The 24,529-nt window shown below is 44.9% G+C and overlaps 1 protein-coding gene across 6 annotated transcripts in view; it reads right to left on the bottom strand.

The window, feature by feature from the left end:
- The window catches only part of PRKG1 (protein kinase cGMP-dependent 1), a 1,423,135-nt gene that overhangs the window by 1,127,352 nt on the left and 271,254 nt on the right, over positions 1-24,529 (bottom strand). For all 6 annotated transcript variants that reach the window (XM_075612928.1, XM_075612930.1, XM_075612925.1 and 3 more), the window contains exon 2: positions 378-544. In XM_075612928.1, the coding sequence (XP_075469043.1) occupies positions 378-544 (167 nt within the window). The remainder of the gene's footprint in view (positions 1-377; positions 545-24,529) is intronic.

The following is a 24,529-nucleotide window of genomic DNA, read 5'->3' as shown; positions in this document are numbered from 1 at the left end:
ATCATTTCATTTCTGGCGGGAAACTTCAATCCTATAAATCAAGTTGATTTTACAAAACATCAGTACCTTATTTATCAAACAAATAAGTAGGAGGAAACTGGTCTTTTAAAAAATGAGTGTGAAATCACCAGGACAGAAAGTCGAAAAGCAACATGAAGGCCCTCCATTGGCCTGAATTGGCCAATGGGCCACCAGTTGAAGAGTCCTCTTCTAATCCTTTTAGTACTTTGGAGGATTTCACCAGCAATTAAAGAGTTTAAAGAACATTCTCGTCCAGGAAAAAGCAGTTGAATTAGATCCGTGTAACTTCTCTCCGATGGATAAGGAGAAAACATCAATACTGCAAACGCTTAGTAACAACAGGGGAAAAAACCTACCTTCCATGACATACACCAGCGACCCCACATCCCCTTCCTTGATGATGCAGCTGTCTGTGCCATACTCAACTGGATACATACAATCCACAATCTCTTGGATCTGGGATAACTCCAGGTTCTTCATGAAGTCATTGTCAAGGATCGCTTCTTTAATTAAATCCTTGGACCTGAAGCAAGATATACAATATTTAGTCATATTCCTGTCACAACTTCCAATCGCAAAGGAGAGCGACACAGTACACAAACTGCACGGTTCATTGTCAGGGTTGCCAATAGCTTTCTATGTAATTTTATTGTAACTTAATAACTCTGAGACGCATGATCCATTTATTGTGCCTCCCAGTTTCAATGATAAATCTAAAGCATTTACTGTCATTTCATTAAATCAGCATAACCTTCACAACCCTCTAAATAACTTTTTGAAATGTGTCTTACAAATTAGTGGTACAGTCCCGGATTACAAAATAAATCTACCTTTTTTAACAATGGGGACAAAGCTCTTGGGGCTTGTTGTTGTTCTACAAAAACAAAATGATGGTATTTCTAAAGTAAATCCCATTTTCTTTCTAAATAAAATGAATGCGTAAATAAGAAAGCAGTGGTGCTTCTAGTTTGTAAATAAAATAGTAGTGCCATCACTTTACATCACGTGCCATCATCATTTGATCATTGAATTTAATGTCAAAGCTTTGTATATACAGTAAAAATGATAAAAAATGGTGGTCACTGCTATCCGATCAAAGAATCCACCAAGCGCAATAAAAAAAAAAATATTTATTTAATCAAATAGACATCACAGGACAAAAAACAAAAAAGGTCTCCTTTGCGGGGACGAAACGCGTCAGAGAACCTTTTTCGTTTTTTGTCCTGTGATGTCTATTTGATTCAATAAATATTTTTTTTTTATTGTGCTTGGTGGATTCCTTGATCGGATAGCAGTGACCACCATTTTTTATCATTTTTACTTAATACTTACCGGTTGGAGCACGCAAGATCCTCGGTACTTTGGGCTTTCTACTCAACTTATCAGCATACTAGGCGGACACCGAGATACTTCGTGAGTACTTGCCAGCTGATTTTCATGGTGTTTGACATAGGGTGTGTGAGGGAAGCTTATGTGAGCTTCGGTTTGTGCCGGGGGGACACGCTTTACGGCGGGTTCACTGACATGGGTTGTCAGCTCACTGCTTACTAGCCCCCACCGTAGCTTGTCTTTATACATATATACACACCTGTACCAAAGAAGCCTGCAGTTATATCATCACGCCCTGTACCTGTTATTCCTTCTGATCACTATAGAGAAGTCAACTTATTGTTTTTTATTCAGTATCAGTGTTACTTTGGAGCATAGGAGTTTCGAGGTTCATTCCTCCTTTTTTACATTGTCTATACAGTAAACTTACAGCAAATAAAAATACCACTTGTGGGTACATTTGCATGTCGCAGGCAGGTATGCAGCCTGGTCTTTCCCCATTATCCCGTAGAAAACAATGATTCCACTGCAGCAAGGGATTCTGGGAAATGACATGCAAATGACCACACTCTGAGTCACTTAAGAAGCCACAAAAAGTAACCCTCCATTGCGATGACATTCCTGGCATTGCAAAAATCAAAGACACTGAACTAAGATACATTGCTAATCTGCTTTACTGAATAAAGTACAAACCAGAAACCTGCCATTTTCCAGCCTTTTCTTCACCTGGTGAAATAAATGACAGAAGGGTAGCATGGGCTTGTGTAGTTTCAAAAGAAGAGCAGTCAATAGAGAACTCAATACACTGAAGTCTCACTGATCATTGCAGTGTCACAAATGACATCACACATTCAAACAGCCAATCTCCTGACTCAAGGGATGACAGTAAGAACATCTCAATTTCATATTTTGTTTAACATATAAATATCTTTGCTCATAGAGGCATAAACAATGTATTTTAGACTCCTTTTTGGCCATGGTGGCAAACAGGGGATCGCGGAAATGTGGGCCAATGGAAATGTCAGCGTATGATGATGCAGCCGTCTCTTGGCTCGCATGATGTGGGAGACTCAAACCACCGTTTTGTTTCACGTGGAAGGGAGTGCCACGCGCTGCTTTTACTGGTAAGTATCTTCGGAACCAGGAGGTCTTTGGATATGAAAATAGCGCGGTTCATCACCAGGGAACCCCCTGTTACCATCCTCATAAAAAGGGAGAGGGGTTAACGAATATTGTACAGGAGGGACTGCTACAAAAAAGGTGTATTTCAGGATACGGCAGGAAAATTAGATCTGTGTCATTTCTCTCTGGCAGATTAGGAAGAACATCAATAATGCAAAAGCAAAGTATCAGTGGGGAAAGAGCAGACTTCCATATTATTAAAGATATTGATTTGATGGTCCATTTTGAAACGCTTGTATTTCTACTTTGAAGAGAGACTAAGGCTTCTTACAGTGTCTTGTTATAAGCCTGTCTGCAACGTTTGTTACTTGAAATAGTGCACAATCAAAGCCTGTAAAATAATGAATGATACTGTACCAATTTCCTATGTTTTACATCCCTGCACCGTCCGGGGGCACAAATCCTGCACAGCACTCCCATTGGAATCAAAGATCTACTCATCATCTTTAATGCTTCCGATATCTCATAAAAAATGTACACTATGAGGAGGAAAAATGTGGAAGCTTTTATCATGGGACTCTACAATTGTACATTCATAACCGCCGAGAGTGGAAAATATAAAGAACACTTTTTAAAGTGTTTAATGATAGATGGGTCCTGTCAGAAAGAGATTTCCAGCAGATTAGTCCAATTCTCACTATGGTATAATAAACACAACAAGAGTGGTTATGAAAGAAACAGGCTGTGTAAATTGCCTGTACTCCATCAGTTATTTAACATGGCCTCTTTTAGCTTCTGTGTCCCATCTATGAAATGTGTTTAAGGTAGCAACAACAGATACTTGGCTTCCCAAAAATGAAACATCTTAGCAGCGCCTAACAAATGTTATGGCCCATATTTACTAAACTGCGCTATTCAATGAAGGCTCCTTTGAGTGCCGGAAGAAATCTTAATGACTTTGGAATAGCACCTCTGAGTAAACATGGCCCTCAATCACAGTTGAAGTAACTTATTCCAGCCCTGTGGAAAAATGAATGTTTCCTCTTAGGCCTCGGCCATGCTCCCTGCTGGCGTGCTGAGGTGCGCTGAGGCGCAGGGAAAGCTGGTGCTTTCCCTGGCCTTGCGGTTGCTTACCGCACGCGCTGTCAGCGGGCCATCAGGGGGCGGGCCGGGGGCGGGCGCGTCACTGGCCGGGGGCGGGCCAGTGACGTCACGGAGCTGGTTCGCCCTCATTGGGCGAACCGCTCACGTGACTGGCCTGTCGTGCCGGCAAGCGGGGGAATTTTAAATTCTCCTAAGACCTGCGCTTCCGCAAGCGCGCGGAAGCACAGTTGAGCCCCTACTAAAGCCGCTCTAATTGCGGCTGTAGGGGCTCAGTGCTGAGCGGGAGCGCGCGTCAGCACGCTCCTGCCAGCAAGCGGTAAACATGGCCGAGGCCTTATGCAGGACTTCTGAATTCAACGTTATCGGTTACTTGTGTTTATCTGTTGACTAAGTATGCTTCATAATTACTTTACAAACAAAAGGGGGGAACAAATTACCTGCATGAGTGAGAATTGGCAAATAATATTTTCACCAAAGATAATGTTTGGAGAAACTCTACAAAGAATGTGTTTACAATAGAAACGTTAAAAAGGTAAAACATATGAAAAGACTTAATATTGTCCATTATAGTTCCTAGTGATAATGCAACATATCCCTGAATAACTTATATCAGAGTTTCCGTAAGATTCAGAGGCAATATTGGTGCAACATATTGCAATATATCCCAACATTAGCTCACTAGAAATACCAATGAACCCGGTTACATGTGCATATTTACTGTAACTATTAACCTTTCCTCAACCTTAATGACACACCTAGTACGATACGTACCCAGGCACGCCAGGGGCCCTATAGACGTCCTATTGATGCTCGTTTTCTAGTTTCTGATCGGGCTGGTAGCTTGTCAATTCTGTTTAAATGGGGAGATTCCTTCCTGACTTCTAGTGCATAATAATGTGATCTCTCCAATAACCTATTGATGCAGCCACGAGTATCCGAACACTTGCCTGGGAAAATCTGGGGCAATACCCCAGTAATGCTGCAACAGTTCTGTGACATTTCAGCAGGCAGACTAATGGCCCATCGGATTAACACAGCGGGGTCCTTGGCAGTCCCAATCAAACACTTGCTGATGATCAATTAATCAAGGGCATTTGATTAGCAGCACCTGTCTGCTACTTAGCATCTTAATTCCTATGGAAGCAGTAAGGGTGTACTGTACTTAGTTTTTCCACACATGGCTTCTCCATTTTGGCTTTATTTTTGTTAACTAAATCATCATGTTAACTAAATCATGACATATGTCATGTGTTTGCTGTTCATCTGAGGTTGTATTTACCTCATTTTAAGACCTGCTAAGGAACAGATGATTGTTATTATGTCCTGATACTGTATGTAAAACCATGGAATTCAAAGAGGGTGTACTTTCTTTTTCACACAACTGTATATATATATATATATATATATATATATATATATATATATATATATATATATATATATGTATACGCACACACACACGTGCGCGCAAAAAGGTTTCCAATAATAATGATGGAAATTCCATAGTTTTTCCATGATAACCTTCTTTAATCAAAACCAGTCTTTTCTTAAATATCGAAAGTCCAAATATGCAAAGTCTGACATTTTCGTTTTTATATAAAATCTCAGCAATAATGTGCTTAGTCAGTTTCCTTATTAGGGACACAAAGGGAAACAATGTTGTCAGTTGCTAATGAAGGGGGCAAATACAAAGCTGATTAGCAACTGACACCATTGTCTCCCTTAGTGTCCCTAATAAGAAAACCGACTAAGCACATTATGATTTTATCTAAAAACGAAAATGTCAGACTTTGTATGCCATGCTACCCAAACAAAACAGTGGTACATAAATGATTAATAGGAGAGACAAAATAAAACTCGAATATCTGCCTGTGATTGAGGTTAGTAATAAAAAGTGTTCGGGTTGGCTTTTTGCCAATATCAACAGTGACACTGGAATGAATTAAGAGATAAAAGATTAAATGTATATCAGTCTGGTTATAACTGCAAATGGCATTACTATTAACATTTTAGGACAGATTTTTCTGGACAGTTTTATTATTCTGTTTGAAACACATGGATATTATAGCCCTTGAATGGCCCATAGATGTGGACATATATGACATTGTATCTCGCTAAATAGCGTTGTCCTCCATAGAGAAAACGCAGAGCACAGCACAGCAAACTGGGGTATTAAAAAATGGAGTAGGAGCACTTCCAGCAAAAAAGATTTCAAGCCAATTTATTTAGGGGTAGACATGTTAGACATCCAAAAGGTGGGTATATGAAAAGAACTCTGACACGTTCCGGGCGTAATGCCCTTTGTCTCACATGTCTACCCCTAAATAAATTGGTTTTAAATCTTTTTTGCTAGAAGTGCTGCTGCTCCTTTTTTCACTACCCCAGTTTGCTGTGCTGTGCTCTGCATTTTCTCTATGAGTCCAATGCTATTTATACTTTCTACATGCTGGATGCACGCCTTGGAGCCAAGAAAATCTTCAATCAGTGAGTACCTACAGCTCAACGGAGCTATATATCTATGCATAAAAGTTTCATATCATGCCTATAAGATCACTATTGTGTAATACGACTCTAGGTAGTTCTCCTTTTTTTTGTGTGGTGGTTAACAGGACAGAGTAGTTTTACAGGCTATTTCTGTCCCTAGTACACCATAAATCCCACTTGGAGGTAAAAGCCCTTATGTGGCATCTACCAAAATTTGAGTAGTATTATATCTTAGGCCCGGGCCATAGAAGGGTGAGGAGATCCGAGCTGCGCTGACGCTGAGGCTCGCCTGCTGAAATCTGTGCGATTTCATGCCCATACAGGCGAGCCAGCGGGCGCGATCAGAGCCGGGGGGAGGTGGTTGGAGGCGGGGCAGTGACGTCGCTGGGCCAATCGCCCGCGACGCACTGACGTCGACGTCACGGCGCCGTGACGTTGACACTGCTGTGCTGTGATTGGAGGTTTTCAGCCGACAGCGCGCTGAAAAACAGCTTGGCACTCGGCTGAAACCTCCAACTCGTCAGCACGCCTGCGGACGCTCGCGTGAGCCCCCTCTCAAGACATCCTCATTGAGGATGCAGGGGCTCAGCGCGGAGCGTCCGCACGCCTCAGCACGGCCTGTCCGTCTATGGACTCGGCCTTATGTGTGGATCAATTTAGTACATGGAGCTTATCAATACTTTTATCCTAAGGACATAAAGCTTGGCCCAAAACAACGGGACTCTGAGATACAGTTATTACTTATATATCCTGTTTACTATTCAGTTGCAATGATTTTGGGACTATTTAGTTCGAACTCTCTATCTCGCTATACACATTGCTACATTGCATAGCAAATACTCAACTGTGTGTCATTTAAAGATCTTTGGATTCATATGGACAAGATGGAGACTATCAATGATATGGCACCATGGCAACGCCAAGACTATTTAAATCTGGGTCTGGCGCTGCTCTTTTCACCCTGGAAGAAGTGTATTGTGACGCGAAACGTATGTCGATGCGTAGCGTCTGCAATCCAGGGGGAGCATATAAGGGAGATAAAACAAAATACAATCTAAGTGCAGACAATTTAATAGCTCGTGATTTAATTAAGTTTTTAGTCTTGGCTCGTATGTTTGGCCTACTTACAAGATGTAAGTCAAAAATGGGCAGTGTGACACAGTGGTCTTAGCAGGAAGGACTTCTCATCCAATTGAACAATGGAGACCTCCCTTCTCAGCAAAGCAGCGGTGTATGTAAAAGAGAAAAGATATCCATAGTGCAGACCAATCCACCACCTCCGGTTTATGGACCTGCGATCGGACACTGCTGCGTATGATCCGCCACCTCCTGAGATCCCTCTGGGGTGTGCTGGTCCCGTCAGCTGGTAAGACGCCGCTCCGTTCTCCTCCTGGAGATCCCTTTTCGGGTGGGCTGTGTCGTCACCTCCGGCTGTGTGTCACCTCCGTGATACTCCTGAGGAAGCCACGCACCCTATTGGCGAAACGCGTAGAGTGGGAGCCGCCCAGAGGAGGAGAGACGCAGTGCCAGAGATTGCTGACCCACAACCGGAAGTGACGGATCGCGGCTAACCGGAAGTGATGTGTCGGAGCTAGCCGGAGGTGATGACACAGCCCACCCGAAAAGGGATCTCCAGGAGGAGAACGGAGCGGCGTCTTACCAGCTGACGGGACCAGCACACCCCAGAGGGATCTCAGGAGGTGGCGGATCATACGCAGCAGTGTCCGATCGCAGTTCCATAAACCGGAGGTGGTGGATTGGTCTGCACTATGGATATCTTTTCTCTTTTACATACACCGCTGCTTTGCTGAGAGGGGAGGTCTCCATTGTTCAATTGGATGAGAAGTCCTTCCTGCTAAGACCACTGTGTCACACTGCCCATTTTTGACTTACATCTTGTAAGTAGGCCAAACATACGAGTCAAGACTAAAAACTTAATTAAATCACGAGCTATTAAATTGTCTGCACTTAGATTGTATTTTGTTTTATCTCCCTTATATGCTCCCCCTGGACTGCAAACGGATATCGACGAATTGTGGGACTAGTTGAACCAGTCCCTACCAGCTGGGTTTGAGCAGGGGGTTTTAATTCATTTTTTCACGTTATTTATCACGTTTGCACTGGATTTTGTGTTTTTTATCACTTGATTCATATTAAATTCACTGTATAGTATAAGTGAACACTAATAGAGTTAGCGCCCTTTTTTTCACTATCACAAGATGCGTAGCGTCTGACATCACTGGTCAGGCGCCACCTGGTATAGCAGCAGCTTACAAGGAACCACAGTGACTATGATACAAACATATGGCATAAGGCATATGCTTTGGACTGGGGGTATATTGACCTCTTTTTAACTCTTCTCCTCCTTTACCCACCTGCTGATACTACTGTACACTGTCTCACTTCCCTTACCCCTGGAACGGAGTCTATAATAGAGGCAGCTAAGTCAACATTGCCAAGAACAATTTCATGTCCATTGAGACGGGTTCTTGGAAAATAATGTTCTGTGGTTAAACGGTAACATACTAGATACTATTATTCCACAGAGCCTGATCCCTCCTCAGAAGATCTATAGGATGTTTACTGCATAGCATAAAAAGACGTTCCCTTCACCAACAGTAATTGTTGCATATTTATATCTACACTACTATTACCATAATTACTACTAACACAAGGTCTATACCAGCAGTTGCTGCTAACACCAGGCTTTTATTATTTTCTGTCCTATGTTTTATGTTGTTTCCATTAGTTATTATATTTATTTTAATAGTTACTATTAAAGATTATTTTAATTACCAACATCATTTCACACTGTCATTAGTACAATATAGAGTGCAATAAGAGCAGTGATCTTCTTCTTCTTTCCTTAACCTTTTTATACATAACTCTGTCTTCCCTTTCTTTTAGTTATTTAGGCCCATATTTACTAAGCAGTGCTTTTCCAGAAGACATCTTCTAGCGCCGAAGGTCACTGACACGCCACTCACTTCAATGGGCTGAAAGGCATGTTGTGGAATTGTGTCACCTAGTAAGTAAGTATGGGACATAGGCCAGTATTTATTCAGCAGTCTTCTGCCATGTGACAATGGGCCCTATCTATATGCAGTATTCTTCCACTTCGGCACACAGAAGGTTAATTTGAGTTACAAGATATATCTTTAAAATACATAGTATTGTTTAATGGCGGCTCAGGCCAATGACCCCAGCCTGGTTTTCTGTGTTTGTCTAGAATTGAGGTTATGTAAGAGAGACCTGCTCAGGGATTATGGGGTGATTAAGCCATAACCCAACACAACCATGTATAGTAAATTGTCAACCAGATGTGCAAAGGTGACAAAGTTAATTTGGCATTTTCCTTATACATTTACTAAATATGAGATATTTCACATACGATACAGTTCACAAGAAGGTGAAATACATTTGTAATTGATGGGTTCCACTGTTTAAGTTAAGACAAAAACAGACAGGTTGACTTAGCTACCTGTCAGATATCCATTTGTCTCTGAAATTTAGATAAAACCTTGTCAAGATTAATCTCTTTGCCTACGGCAAACTCACCCATATGCTATGAGATGGGTCACAATATTCTATGAGTTACGGAGATAGAGTTATAAGACATATTATACTCTGAGGTTTATTCTAATTAAAAATGGCATTAGAGAGTGATGAGGGGGAGGTAAAGAAACGCCCATAAGGTGGGCTTATTCAGTCTCAAATGAAGGGGTTTTAGGATAAAAACGATGTATTTGGGATATGAATTAAGAATTCAACATAGAGGTGTGTTATGCCAATTACACAAACACATTTTCTTATTTTAAACTCCAAGCCCTCTTTGAAGGATTCTGATATTGTTATGTAACAACGTATTTAGATTACATTGGTTTACCCTGTTATTTTATAAAACTGTATTTGTTATACTGTACTGTATGTTTCTTGCAACATTATTTTCTTTAACTAAGCTCTGAATTACTTTTATATTATATTTAAAATCTTATAAGTGTTGTCGCAGGCTCTAATTAAACTTTGCACATTTTTGAAGAAAGTAACTGAATATTCAGACACTTTTTGCTACAATAGGTTTTGTGTGTTAATCATATTTTTTCATAGTAAACAGGTGACCAAGGGCCCTTAAGAGGTAAGATCCTTTAATAAACAAGAACCTGTGACTCTGACAGATATATATAATTACATATTTTTGAAAATGTCTTGGGTGGTGGCAGCGGATAGATATAATTTAAATCGAGAAAGGGGTTAATATTAACTTATTTGAAAGTACCTTGCGCAGGAGAAAAATGAGTTGGCTAGAGTAGCTATGTGTATTAACCCTGGTTGCATATCTATGTCATGTGCCCACAAGTGTGCTGTTCGTGACAGATGGTATATGGTGACGGATTGAGGGGAAATATTACTAATTTGAGGGACCTTTGTAGAAGGTGAAAACTGGGTCATTTGGTTAGCTGTGTATTAAACCTTGTCCAGTATGCAGCTCACATACTCACAGGTGTGCCGTACGTGACAACAAGCATTACGTTTCTGTCTGATGTAGATTGCATTTAATTCAAGTGATGAAAATTCCACATTTAAACTCACGCTGGAAGCAAAAGCACAACAATATAAAGTTGTGACAACTTAATACACTGAAGCACTAGGTTACAACGACAGTAGCTCACATAACCAGTAACACATTTATTTTTCCAGTTGCTTTTTGAACATTGCAAATAACAAGCATTTGTTCATCTCTAAAAATAATTGAAACAACGACAAATCTTGCCAAGTAATTCGTAGTGTATAGATGGTCACTGCAGCAGGAATTCAACCGGAAACATGAGTAATTAAAAACAGCTTTATTAAACTAGAATGCTGCGCATCACAGAGAGCCACTCTGACGCGTTTCGTTCCTGTGTGGAACTTTATCAAAGACTCTTTGATAAAGTTCCACACAGGAACGAAACGCGTCAGAGTGGCTCTCTGTGATGCGCAGCATTCTAGTTTAATAAAGCTGTTTTTAATTACTCATGTTTCCGGTTGAATTCCTGCTGCAGTGACCATCTATACACTACGAATTACTTTTCTACTTTAAACCTTGGTGGAGCACGCAGGCCACCACACAGAGCTGGGAGCTGGTCTTCATTCCCCTGTCCTGACGACGGCGTTTGGATCCGCCCCCTGCAATCGTTCTGGGGCTTCTCAGGATCGCCGATTTGGCAGCGCTTGTCTCATCCCTTCACAGCATAGCTGTCGGCCCTCGGAGATGACGTCACACACCAGCGCGACGTCCGAGGAGACGGGACCAGCTAGGCACGGGCAGTGATCACACCGGGTTGGGTCAGGGCAGCAGGCGACAGTATCGTGAGTACACGGGAGGGGTAGCTTGCTGGTTGCCTCTTTCCCTGTCTCTAACTGATCCCTGCACAGCAGCCCCCCATCCAGGCTTTATTCCTTATCCTGCCGTATGCTTCGGTTGCTGGTTCCCCTCACACAGGACCTTATGCTCGTGTAGTGGCCTTTCTTGTACTTTTATGTGTCAGAGACTGCTTTTTCTATACACCCAGTTTTCCAGTGGACCTTTAGAAGCACCGGACAACACGGGGTTCACTCCCCCACAACCATTATAGACAAATCTTGCCAAGCTGGAAGATGTATTACAAAAATAACGGTGTGGTGATAATAAAGCTTACTTGTATAATATTAGCTCTTTTGTACATACAGCTCAACCCCGTTATAGCGTGATCCGCTATAACGCAGATCCGCAATTAACGCGGTTTGAGCGTGGACCTCGAATATTAAAATATATATATATATATTATTAATTTATTTTTTTGCATGCACACTGCACACACTGCACACACTGCACACACTGCACACACTGCACACACTGCACACTCAGCACACACAGCACGAGCACACACACAGCACAGACAGCACACACTGCACACATGCAGCACACACAAACACCCCCCCTAACCCCCTACCTCTGGTGTCATGGCTGCTGGGGGCATCGTGGGGCTGCTGGGGGGTATCGGTGCCGGGCTGCTGCTGGGGGGATTGGTGCGGGGGGATCGGTGCGGGGGTGCTGGGGGGGATTGCTGCAGAGCTGCTGGGGGGTGATCGGTGCAGGGATGCTGGGGGGGGATCGGTGCGGGGCTGCTGCTGGGGGGGAAGTGCGGCTGCTGGGGGGGGAAGTGCGGCTGCTGGGTGAGAAGTGCGGCTGCTAGGGGATCACTGGGGCTGCTGGGGGAAGTACGGTGGCTGCTGGGGGATCGTTTAGGGCTGCAGGCACCTCACTCTACCTCCCCCCCTCCTCACCCCAATCGGGCGCACGGCGGCCATTTAAAAAAAATTATCGCGACCCCGGTTATAGCGTGGTTGGATCGGATGGCCCCCGAGGACCGCGCTATAACGGGGTTGAGCTGTATGTAGAGAGCTAATTTTTATTAAGGTCTAAAAAAGACAATTACATAACCCAAATTATTGAGGAAACACCAGGAGACGGAGGGGCATTACTGTATTTGCTAATATCAAACAATGTAAAGTAATAACAAATATTCAAGTCCGGGAAAAATTGGGAAACAGTGATCATAACATTGTCTCATTTGAAATAAATGATCAAAAACCATATTACATTGGTTCAATAAAGATTTAAGATTTTATAAAGGTCGATTGTAATAAACTGAGAAATAATTAACAAGGAATAAATTGGGATGACATTTTTGCAGGACAAAATGTGGAAGATAAATGGGCAGTCTTTAAAATACTGTTAGAGAAGTACACTTATTAGTATTTACCCGTGGGTAATAAATATAAAAGAACGACGTGTTAACCAATGTGGCTAAATAAACAGGTAGGGGAGGAAATGGAAAGGGAACTAGATCACAACCTGGGAATTACAGACCTGTAAGGCTGACATCAATAGTAGGGAAGCAACTTGAAGGTTTAGTACGGGATAATATTCAGAATACCTAAAAGGTAATGTAGTTTGCAAAGGCTTTTGATATGGTGACACACCAGAAATGAATGTACAAAATAAAGGAAATTGGTCTCTCTAAAAATATTTGCATTTGGATTGAAAACTGGTTAAAGGATAGACAACAGAGAGTTGCCATACATGGAACCTTTTCAGGTTAGATTAAAGTTTTAAGTGGAGTACCTGAAGGTTCGAAACTGGGAGCACTGCTTTTTAACTTGTTTATTATTGACCTTGAGTTTGGCATAGAGAGCAAAGGCTCCATCTTTGCTGATTACACAAACTTTGCAAGGTAGTAAAATCAGAGCAGTATGTAATTTCTCACCACGGGGACTTGGTTAGACTGGAAACATGGGCAGGTATATGGCAGATGAGGTTTAATACAGATATTGTATGAGTAAAGTTATGCATTTGGGAAACAAGAATAAACAGGCTATTTACAAATTTAAAGGGGCAACATTAGATCAATCCTGGACGGAGAAGGATTTAGGAGTGCTTATAGACAACAGGCTTAGCAATAGTGCCCAATGTCATGCAGTAGTTGCAAATGCAAATAAGATCTTATCTTGCATTAAACAAGGTATAGATGAAAGGGAAGAAAGCATAATTATGCCACTATATAAATTGTTACCGAGACCACACTTTGAATATGGAGTACAGTTTTGGGCACCACTCCATAAAAAGGACATTATCTAACTATACAAAATGCAGAGAAGTGCCACCGAATGAATGAAGGGGATGGAAAATCTGACACGAGGAGAGACTAGATAAATTAGATTTATTTACATTAGAAAAGAGGTGTCTAAGAAGGTATATGATAACTATGTACAAATTTCAGATTTCAAAAGAACTATTCATCCCAAGGGCAGAACAAACAACACAGGGTCATCCCTTAAGGTTTGAGGAAAGGAGATTTCCCCAATAGAAAGGCTTCTTTACAGTAAGGGCACTTCAAATGTGGAATTCATTATCCATGGAGACTGTGATGGCAGATACAGTAGATATCTTTAAAAAAAATTGTCCATCTCTTTAGAAAAGAAAGGTATAAAGAGATATACCAAATAAATAAACATGGGAAGGTAGGATGTTGATCCAGGAAGAAATCAGATTGCCATTATTAAGGAATTTCCCTGCCCCCCTTATTAGACATCATTGGATAATTTTTCACTGGTGTGTTGTTTTCCTTTAGCTCAATCAAAATACAGTAAATACAAATATAGGATATTTATCTGTCATCTAAATTTAACATAGGTTGAACTTGATGGACATACAGTATATGTCTTTTCTTAACCCCCTCTACTATGTAACTCTGATTTTAACTCTTTGCCGGGGGCTGTGGCCTCTGGCACTTCGCGATCACGTGTCTGTTACTCATTGAAGACAGACAATAGAGAGTTTAATTATCATATTCAAAAGCTAATCACTTTGTTTTCAGAAGATAATTTTATTCAAAGCACAGATGTAGAAAATGCACCATATATCTGTGCCAGCATATAGGCTTTATAAACTAGACACTAAAGATAGATTTGGTGTATGATGTAAAATTCCCACCGCACAGGTTTTAGAACATTTGAATAGCAGGTTTATCTTTTGCTGCCGTGTACTGAAATCAGTAATAAGATTACTACATACATTAAAAAACAAAACACAACAAGCTTCTTAAAGGATTTTGTGCACATGAACAGCCAAGAACAGTTAGTGTATAGAAACGAGGGATTAGAAATCATTCATTTCCAAAAGTTATTGTTTAAAGTGATCCACTGTAGCATAAAACATTATGGGCCATATGTATCCAGGCAAACGGGAAGCCATACTGGGGCAAAAACATTGATTCAGATATAAAAAAACAATTAATCCTATTGTTTTCAATAGGATATATTAATGTAATACATATGGCGCCAGTGTTTTGCCCTATAATTGCACCACTTGCCTTTATCCATATGCCCCAATAATTATACTATTTATTGGAATATAGAGAGTTAGTTTTCTATCCTAAAATTTGCTTAATGTTTCTATACTCGATACTCTACATTAATCAGCCTACTTGTGAGCTGGTCCTTTTACCCCAAGATAAGTCCCCTACTGGTACATAAAAAGTGTAATTGTCAATCAACAAATCATTGGGGGCTAGTGAATCAAATACTAAAAATAACAGGGAGTAGGTCAGCCTGCTAAATGATCTGATACCAATCGCCTAATTGAATAGCTGCCGAGTGTACAGCTAGTGTTGTATAGACATCTACAATGAAAAAATGGAGGTACAATTAATCTCCTAAATTGAGACATTTAGAGCTAGATTCTCACAACAATTACTTAATGTCTATGCCAGTGGTCTCCAAACTTTTCAGTACGAGGGACACATCGTATATTCTACACATTTTCGCGGGCCAAAGAAAATAAATATTTTTATAATTTTCATATATTTACTAGCTGAGAGACCCGGCGTTGCCCGGGATGTAATTTTGGGGGGGCGTACGACAGGGTTAGGCTTCCCCCCCCCCTTGACAGCTAGGTGGGTGACTGAGTTGACTGAGTGTGTGGGTGAATGGGTGGGTGGGTGACACTTGACTGAGTGGGTGGGTGGGTGACTTTGGGTCGGTTTGACTTTGGGTCGGTGGGTGGGTGAATTTGGGTCGGTGGGTGGGTGACTTTGGGTCGGTTTGACTTTGGGTCGGTGGGTGGGTGACTTTGGGTCGGTGGGTGTGTGACTTTGGGTCGGTGGGTGGGTGACTTTGGGTCGGTTTGACTTTGGGTCGGTCGGTGGGTGGGTGACTTTGGGTCGGTGGGTGACTTTGGGTCGGTGGTTGGGTGGGTGAGTTGGGTCGGTGGGTGGGTGACTGACTGGGTGGGTGAGTGGGAGACTGACTGGGTGGGTGAGTGGGAGACTGACTGGGTGGGTGAGTGGGAGACTGACTGGGTGGGTGAGTGGGAGACTGACTGGGTGGGTGAATGGGTGACTGGGTGGGTGGGTGACTGACTGGGTGGGTGAGTGGGTGACTGACTGGGTGGGTGAGTGGGTGACTGATTGGGTGGGTGAGTGGGTGACTGACTGGGTGGGTGAGTGGGTGACTGACTGGGTGGGTGAGTGGGTGACTGACTGGGTGGGTGGGTGAGTGAGTGGGTGACTGACTGGGTGGGTGGGTGGGTGGGAGACGGTGGGTGACTTACCTTGACCCCGTGGCATCTGGCTGGGGCAGGAGGTGAGTTCGGGAAGCTGGGGGGGGGGGGCAAGAGTGGCAGGAGACCCGCGCCGCGCTTCCCCTCTCCGGTAGCGGCGCACGTGATGGGGAGTTCCGCGCCGCGCTTCCCCTCTCCGGTAGCGGCGCACGTGATGGGGAGTCCCGCGCCGCGCTTCCCCTCTCCGGTAGCGGCGCACGTGATGGGGAGTCCCGCGCCGCGCTTCCCCTCTCCGGTAGCGGCGCACGTGAGGGGGAGAGCAAAAGGCCCGGGCCGCGCCGCGAGGGGGGAGGAGCCTGGAGTTTGCTGCTGAGCAGGAGGGCCGCGCTTCCTCCGCGGCGCACGGTGAGGGTGATGGTGCGGCTGGGGATGTTGCGGAGCGTGGGGATTTGGGTGAGGTGGGGAGGGGGGAGACAGTGAGGGGCACCGGGAGAGGAGGGGCACCGGGAGAGGAGGGGCACCGGGAGAGGAGGAGGGGGGTGTGTGGAAGGTGAGCTGCGGTCCAACTGACGGGGGAGAATTTGTGTCCCTGTGTGTGTGTCCCTGTGTGTGTCCCTGTGTGTCCTTTGGCCCGTCACTCCGCCTCAGGCCAATGAGAGGTGTGCGGGGGCGGGCCAAGGGACCAATGAGATTTCCCCTAGGGACACCGGACATCCAGGCAGGCAGGCAGGCAGGCAGGCATGCAGGCAGTGCTTTCACTAATATAGTATAAGATATATTTTATAAATGAATGAATAAGTTTTATTTGGATCTTTTTGGGGGTAATCAGCATGATATGATTCAGAACAAAAGAGAAATGTGACAATTACAAAGAAAGGATGCCGTGCTTACACTGGGAAATGATATGGGGTGAGCGTGCTTTAACCTTGCCAGATGGGGGCTCTATGGTGTAGAAAATCGCTGTGGTGGTTGGGGTGGCGAGTGAGCAGCTCATTTGTGCGTGATTCCCTGGGACGCAGTATCGCTAACGGCCGGACCAGTGGGGGTACCCGTCTTGCAGGTCATGGTTTGGGTACCATTGGTCTTTACCCGGGGGTGAGCACGCTGGCAGGGTTGCCACTTACCAGGGTTTATTATTTGTTTGAATAAAATAAGCGGCCATTGTACCTCCAGATCTTCGTTGTGTTATTTGTTCATATGCGGGTTGCGGGGAGGTAGGGGGAAGCTTCCTTACAGGCTCCAAGGTCATGTAGAAGCAAGAAGTGTTCATGTCAACCCTTTTGAGGAGACCTATATTGACCCTTTCCACAGCGTCTAAAGTTCTCAACCAAATGATATTAATGCAAGATAATGTTTAATGCTTTTGTAATGTTGGCCTTTGTCCAAGTGAATACTGAAAAGACAAGAGGATTGTCCAAAGAGGATTCTTCCAAATATTTTCATTTGCAGAGAACATCCTTTAAAGTCATCATATTCAAAACCGCACTCATTCGCTCACAGCACGTTGGGAATTGAAAGAATGGATTTAGTTTGGATTGCTCTAAAACAAATCCACTTACGTTGTTAACACGTCCTCACAACATCCAGTATTGCAGTCTGGATCATAGTGTAAAAGCGCTGGGTGTAAAAACCATTTCTGCTTACAAAGTCATTTAGGACCAGTGCTGTAAGTAAATAACTGCGTGGGTGTTCTTGTTGGCACTCCTTGGCAACATTTTCAAGTACACAGTTTACATCCAGCTGTCATCTCCAGAATGTAACAGAGCCAGCTTGTTTCCACCCATCTCAAAATAAAGCAGGGAATTGGATGGTCCACTGTTCATGTCAAAAGATTATTTATATACTAATGAAATGGTTAAAACATTATAGAAAGCCCTGTAATAAAAAGTGTTATTATGTGGATGCTGAACATATTACCACTGATAGAAAGGTCAATTGCCTGAATATAACCACCTGCCGGTAAAGTAACCAGTTTATTGGTATAGTTACCAGTGACTAAATGTTTGCTCTGTTTCTATCATTCTAACACTATCCTCTGAAAAAAGATTTCATTATTACTGTTTCTACAAGAACTATACAGCGCACTCTTGGTTCCCTACAACAGTTCTATTACTCGAATGTCATTGTCAGTGTAAGGCCATTGGCTTGTCCATGAACGGCAAGGCAATATTTTTACAAAATTGAAGCAAAGAGCATCATTTTTATTTTGCACTTCTTGACCTCAATGTATCAATTTATGGGGCCTATTCTAGTTGCGTCGTAGTTATCACAACCAAATGGAACGTCTAAGCATGGTGCTACGTACCTCATGGTCTGACATTGGTGTTATCATGGTATTCAGAAAGTGTTATGGCAAGTTAGAAACTGTGAGGTAGGAAAATGCCAAATCGTTGGGGATAGCAGTGCGTTTATCTGTGTCTTGTTCTATGTTCTGCCCGTGCGATATGGCCGCAGTCTGAAGAGCTGCACAGAGAGAGCTGCATCTCCCCGCACAACTCTTATAGGCGATCACACTGTTTTAATTTGATTTTAATAACAAAAGACAAGAAAATGCAAACAAGCGCACCGGGGATCAGTATTAGGAAAATGTATACAATTATTATAAAAACAAGGAATCACTATGTCGAACGGTTTGGCATGACCCTACCTCACGGTCTGACATTTGTGTTATCACGGTATTCAGAAAGAATTATCGCAAGTCAGAAACCATGAGGTAGGAAAATGCCAAACCGCTCAGGATAGAAGTGTCCGTAGCTCAGTCTTTTTCAAAGTTCTACTGCTGCGATCTGCCAGCAGTCTGTAAGAGCTGCACAGAGAGCTGCATCTCCCTGCACAGTTCTTACAGGCGATCGCACTGTTTTTATTTGATTTTAATAACACAGTATTAAAGCAGGGGATCTCCGGAGCTGAACCGTATTCATTTAAGCCTCGGGGAACCCCTGCTTCCCTAATTACAGATCCCGGTATGTGGTGTCAGTATCTCCCTGCATTGTTTCAGAAATCCGTCAAGAAAAGTAACGCAAGCCGCACATTTTGTAATACAGACCTGCGCTAATATGCAAATAAAACTCCGCCCTAACCCCTCCCACTTGCTCCATAAATCCCTCATCTCATGACAGACAGACGTAGACATACCCGAAAATGAAGCCACTAAAATTAATACAGACACTGTCTGGCGCAGGTGTATTTTAGCTAGAGCTCTGGCAAAATAACAATTTTGCTCCAAAATTTTGCCATGGATACACAGAGCCCAATGAGTCAACATTTTTCCACCCGTTTTTGCGCCGTGTGCATCAGCTTGTGATTTGGTAAGTACAGCAGGGCCCCTGGTATACGGCGGGTTCCATTCCAGAGGCCCGCCGTATACTGAAAATCGCCAGAAAGCGGATCCGGCGATTTTCACTTCTGCACATGCGCAAACCGTCATTTTTACCGTTCTGCGCATGTGCAACCTGCGTTCTGCGCATGCGCGAGTTACAAATCAAGATGGCGGCCCCCTTCTCGGTGCCGCCGTATCAGTGGATCACCGAGAAGCGAAGCGGCGAGAAGTGGGGCCCTGCTGTATCAAAATATCAAAAGGAAGAGTTAGGGAGAAATTGCATGACGCGCAGATTATGTGATGTGTCTAACTGTGCGCCCTTAAGCGCAATTTTTTCACCCTTCAATCGGCAACAGCAATCTTCCGAGTTTAAGATAGTCTGCGTTTCTGGCGTCTAACCCTCTGCACTGAAGAAACTGTTTTCTACATTTGATGCGACTGTGCAGTGAAAGATTGTACAGCGTGTGAAAGCACACTCCCTCCGCTCTAACACTGCCTTAATACACGTGGACCCCACTGGTTCTTTAATTAGAAAGTTGGATTTTTCACTAGAGGCAGCCAATTGCCTTTTCTTTTGTTGTCCTACATAAATCAGCCAAGCAGCTTATTAAAGTGTTCAGTTTTAGTAAAAGTGTCAGCAAGCAAGTTAATTAGCTCCCAATAATAGGTAGTTATAAAATGGATGAACTGGAAAGTTACTCCCAAAGGAAAATAAAAAGGGTTGATTAAAGTGAACTAACTGATCTCTCCATGGTAACAGATAGGGAACTATCTGTCTGCAAGCTCTGAATACAACACACATTTTTGCTAAGATAAGATGTTAGTTGTGAAGAACACTATAGTGTGGTGAAGCCTGACTCCTTCGTAGCACGACTGAATGAACGTCTGAGGTATCTTGGTTAGAATAATTGTATCTGTGCACCAGCAACATTCCACTGCATGCTTTTAACTAACCTGAAGAAGGAATTTGGTTCATTTCTATTAAGCTGTGTTTAACATTAAGGCACACAACGTTTCGACCAACAGGTCTTTCTCAAGTGACTAGGCATGCCTAGTCACTTGAGAAAGACCTGTTGGTCGAAACGTTGTGTGGCACAATAAATTTATTTATTTAGAAATCCGTGGAGCGCTGGATCCCTTTCTTCCTAAGTGTACTTTGGATTTTGCCTGGCAGGTACTTCCTTGAACCAGCAGCACCGGTAAACTGTATATGTTTTATCTTATTTGTGGAGTGCAGCCTTAACCCTTTTTACTTTAACATTAAGGCCCCATATGGCCTCAAGTGAATAGGTTGCATGCTGCCTTGTGGTTTAGCATCCCTTAGTAAATAAGAGCAAATTATAGGGTGACCATTCATACCGGTTTTACCGGTACAGTCCCGGTTCTTTGAGGCCTGTACCGGTTTAAGTCTGCCCCGGTTTTTGTCCCGGTTTTTGTCCCTGGTCCCGGTATTGCGGTGCAGCGGCGGTGAGGAGAATGCGGCGGCGGTAAGTATAGTCTATGTGCGTGTGAATGCTGCCGGGGGGACTGAATGCAGGAGAATGCCGGGGGCGGGACTTAGAATGCCGGCCGGCCTGCAGGGGATTGGTCGCAGCATGTCAGAGGAAGCCGGGGGTGGGGCTTCCACTTTGTGAAGCGCACACGTGACTGAGTGCCTTCCCGCTCCCGGCTTCCCTGTGTGCGGTGAGTGTCCCCTTCTGTCCCGGGTCCCAGCCAGCAATAGGAGGTGGTAGCGGGGGTGCGCCTGCCCTTGCCCCCCGGCGTGTGCGCCTGCCTTTGCCCCATGGCGCGCGCGCCTGCCTTTGCCCCCCGGCGCGCGCGCCTGCCTTTGCCCCCCCGGCGCGCGCGCCTGCCTTTGCCCCCCGGAGCGCGCGCCTGCCTTTGCCCCCCGGCGCGCGCCTGCCTTTGCCCCCTGGCGTGCTCCCACCTTTGCCCCCCGGCGCTCACTTCCCCCCTGTCCACTTGGTGTGGGAGATAGGCTCGGGGGCGGGCAGTGGTGGCTGTGCGTTGTGCGGGCGGTGCAGGGGCTGGCGGTGTGTGTGTGTGTGTGTGTATCAGTGTGTGTGTGTGTGTATCAGTGTGTGTGTGTGTGTGTGTGTATCAGTGGGTGGGTGTGTGTGTATCAGTGGATGTGTGTGTGTATCAGGGGGTGTGTGGGTGTGTATCAGTGGGTGGGTGTGTATCAGTGGGTGTGTGTGTGTATCAGTGGGTGTGTGTGTATCAGTGGGTGTGTGTATCAGTGGGTGTGTGTGTATCAGTGGGTGTGTGTGTATCAGTGGGTGTGTGGGTGTGTGTGTATCAGTGTGTGTGTGTGTGTGTTTGTGTATCAGTGTGTGTGTGTATCAGTGGGTGTGGGTATGTGTGTGGGTGTGCGGGGGGAGTGGGTGTGTATCAGTGGATGTGTGTGTGTATCAGTGGGTGTGTGGGTGTGTATCAGTGGGTGTGTGTGTGTGTATCAGTGGGTTTGGGTGTGTGTGTGTGTGTGGGTGTGTGTGTGTGGGTGTGCGGGGGGGTGTGTGTATCAGTGGATGTGTGTGTGTATCAGGGGGTGTGTGTGTGTGTGTATCAGGGTGTGTGTGTGTGTGTGTGTGTGTGTGTGTGTGTGTGTGTGTGTGTGTGTGTGTGTGTGTGTGTGTGTGTGGTATCAGTGGGTGTGGGGGGGGGGTGTATCAGTGGGTGTGGGTGTGTGTGTATCAGTGCATGTGTGTGTATCAGTGGGTGTGTGGGTGTGTATCAGTGGGTGTGGGTATCAGTGGGTGGAGGTGGGGGTGTATCATTGGGTTGGGTGGGTGTGTATCAGTGGGTGTGTGTGTGTATCAGTGGGTGTGTATCAGTGGGTGTGTATCAGTGGGTGTGTATCAGTGGGTGTGTGTGTGTGTGTGTATCGGTGTGTGTGTGTGTATCAGTGTGTGTGTGTGTGTGTGTGTGTGTATCAGTGTGTGTGTGTGTGTGTGTGTATCAGTGTGTGTGTGTGTGTGTATCAGTGGGTGTGTGGGTGTGTATCAGTGGGTGTGTGGGTGTGTATCAGTGGGTGTGTGGGTGTGTATCAGTGTGTGTGTGGGTGTGTATCAGTGGGTGTGTGTGTGTGTATCAGTGGGTGTGTGTGTGTATCAGTGGGTGTGTGTATCAGTGGGTGTGTTTGTGTATCAGTGGGTGTGTGTATCAGTGGGGGTGTGTGTGTGTGTATATCAGTGGGTGTGTGGGTGTGGGTGTGGGTGTGTGTGTATCAGTGTGTGTGTGTGTATATCAGTGGGTGTGTGTGTGTGGGTGTGTGCGGGCGGTGCAGGGGCTGGCGGTGTGTGTGTGTGTATCAGTGTGTGTATCAGTGTGTGTGTGTGTGTGTGTGTGTGTGTGTATCAGTGGGTGGGTGTGTGTGTATCAGTGGATGTGTGTGTGTATCAGGGGGTGTGTGGGTGTGTATCAGTGGGTGGGTGTGTATCAGTGGGTGTGTGTGTGTATCAGTGGGTGTGTGTGTGTGTATCAGTGGGTGTGTGTATCAGTGGGTGTGTGTGTATCAGTGGGTGTGTGTGTATCAGTGGGTGTGTGGGTGTGTGTGTATCAGTGTGTGTGTGTGTGTGTTTGTGTATCAGTGGTGTGTGTGTATCAGTGGGTGTGGGTATGTGTGTGGGTGTGCGGGGGGGGGGTGTGTATCAGTGGATGTGTGTGTGTATCAGTGGATGTGTGTGTGTATCAGTGGGTGTGTGGGTGTGTATCAGTGGGTGTGTGTGTGTGTGTGTGTGTATCAGTGGGTTTGGGTGTGTGTGTGTGTGGGTGTGTGTGTGTGGGTGTGCGGGGGGGTGTGTGTATCAGTGGATGTGTGTGTGTATCAGGGGGTGTGTGTGTGTGTATCAGTGGGTGTGTGTGTATCAGTGGGTGTGTGTGTGTGTGTGTGTGTGTATCAGTGGGTGTGTGTGTGTGTGTGTGTGTGTGTGTGTGTGTGTGTGTGTGTGTGTGTGTGTGTGTGTGTGTGTGTGTGTGTGTGTGTGTGTGTGTGTGTGTGGTATCAGTGGGTGTGGGGGGGGTGTATCAGTGGGTGTGGGTGTGTGTGTATCAGTGCATGTGTGTGTATCAGTGGGTGTGTGGGTGTGTATCAGTGGGTGTGAGATCAGTGGGTGGAGGTGGGGGTGTATCATTGGGTTGGGTGGGTGTGTATCAGTGGGTGTGTGTGTGTATCAGTGGGTGTGTATCAGTGGGTGTGTATCAGTGGTGTGTATCAGTGGGTGTGTGTGGGTGTGTATCGTGTGTGTGTGTGTATCAGTGTGTGTGTGTGTGTGTGTGTATCAGTGGGTGTGTGTGTATCAGTGGTGTGTGGGTGTGTATCAGTGGGTGTGTGGGTGTGTATCAGTGGGTGTGTGGGTGTGTATCAGTGGGTGTGTGGGTGTGTATCAGTGTGTGTGGGTGTGTATCAGTGGGTGTGTGTGTGTGTGTGTGTATCAGTGGGTGGGTGTGTGTATCAGTGGGTGGGTGTATCAGTGTGTGTGTTTGTGTATCAGTGGGTGTGTGTATCAGTGGGTGTGTGTGTGTGTGTGTATATCAGTGGATGTGTGTGTGTGGGTGTGTGTGGGTGTGTATCAGTGTGTGTGTGTGTGTATATCAGTGGGTGTGTGTGTGTGGGTGTGTGGGGGGTGTATCAGTGGGTGTGTGTGTGTATCAGTGTGTGTGTGTGTGTATCAGTGTGTGTGTGTGTGTATCAGTGGGTGGGTGTGTGGGTGTGTGGGGGGGGTGTATCAGTGGGTGTGGTATGTGTATCAGTGGGTGTGTGTGTATCAGTGCATGTGTGTGTGTATTAGTGCATGTGTGTGTGTATCAGTGTGTGTGTGGGTGTGTATCGGTGGATGTGGGTATCAGTGTGTGGGGGTGTGTGTGTATCAGTGGGTTGGGTGGGTGTGTATCAGTGGGTGGGGTGTGTGTGTGTGTGTGTGTGTCAGTGTGTGTGTGTCTCCCTCACCCTCCCTGTCTCTCCCTCTCTGTCTCTCCCCTCCCTTTCTCTCCCCCTCCCTTGTCTCTCCCCCTCCTGTCTCTCCCCTCTGTCTCTCCCCCCCTGTCTCTCCCCTCCTGTCTCTCCCTCC

This window comes from Ascaphus truei, chromosome 8 (genome assembly GCF_040206685.1).
Source record: "Ascaphus truei isolate aAscTru1 chromosome 8, aAscTru1.hap1, whole genome shotgun sequence".
Classification (NCBI taxonomy): Eukaryota; Metazoa; Chordata; class Amphibia; order Anura; family Ascaphidae; genus Ascaphus; species Ascaphus truei.
Note: the sequence above shows the minus strand (reverse complement) of the source record. Positions and strands in the feature narration are given on the sequence as shown.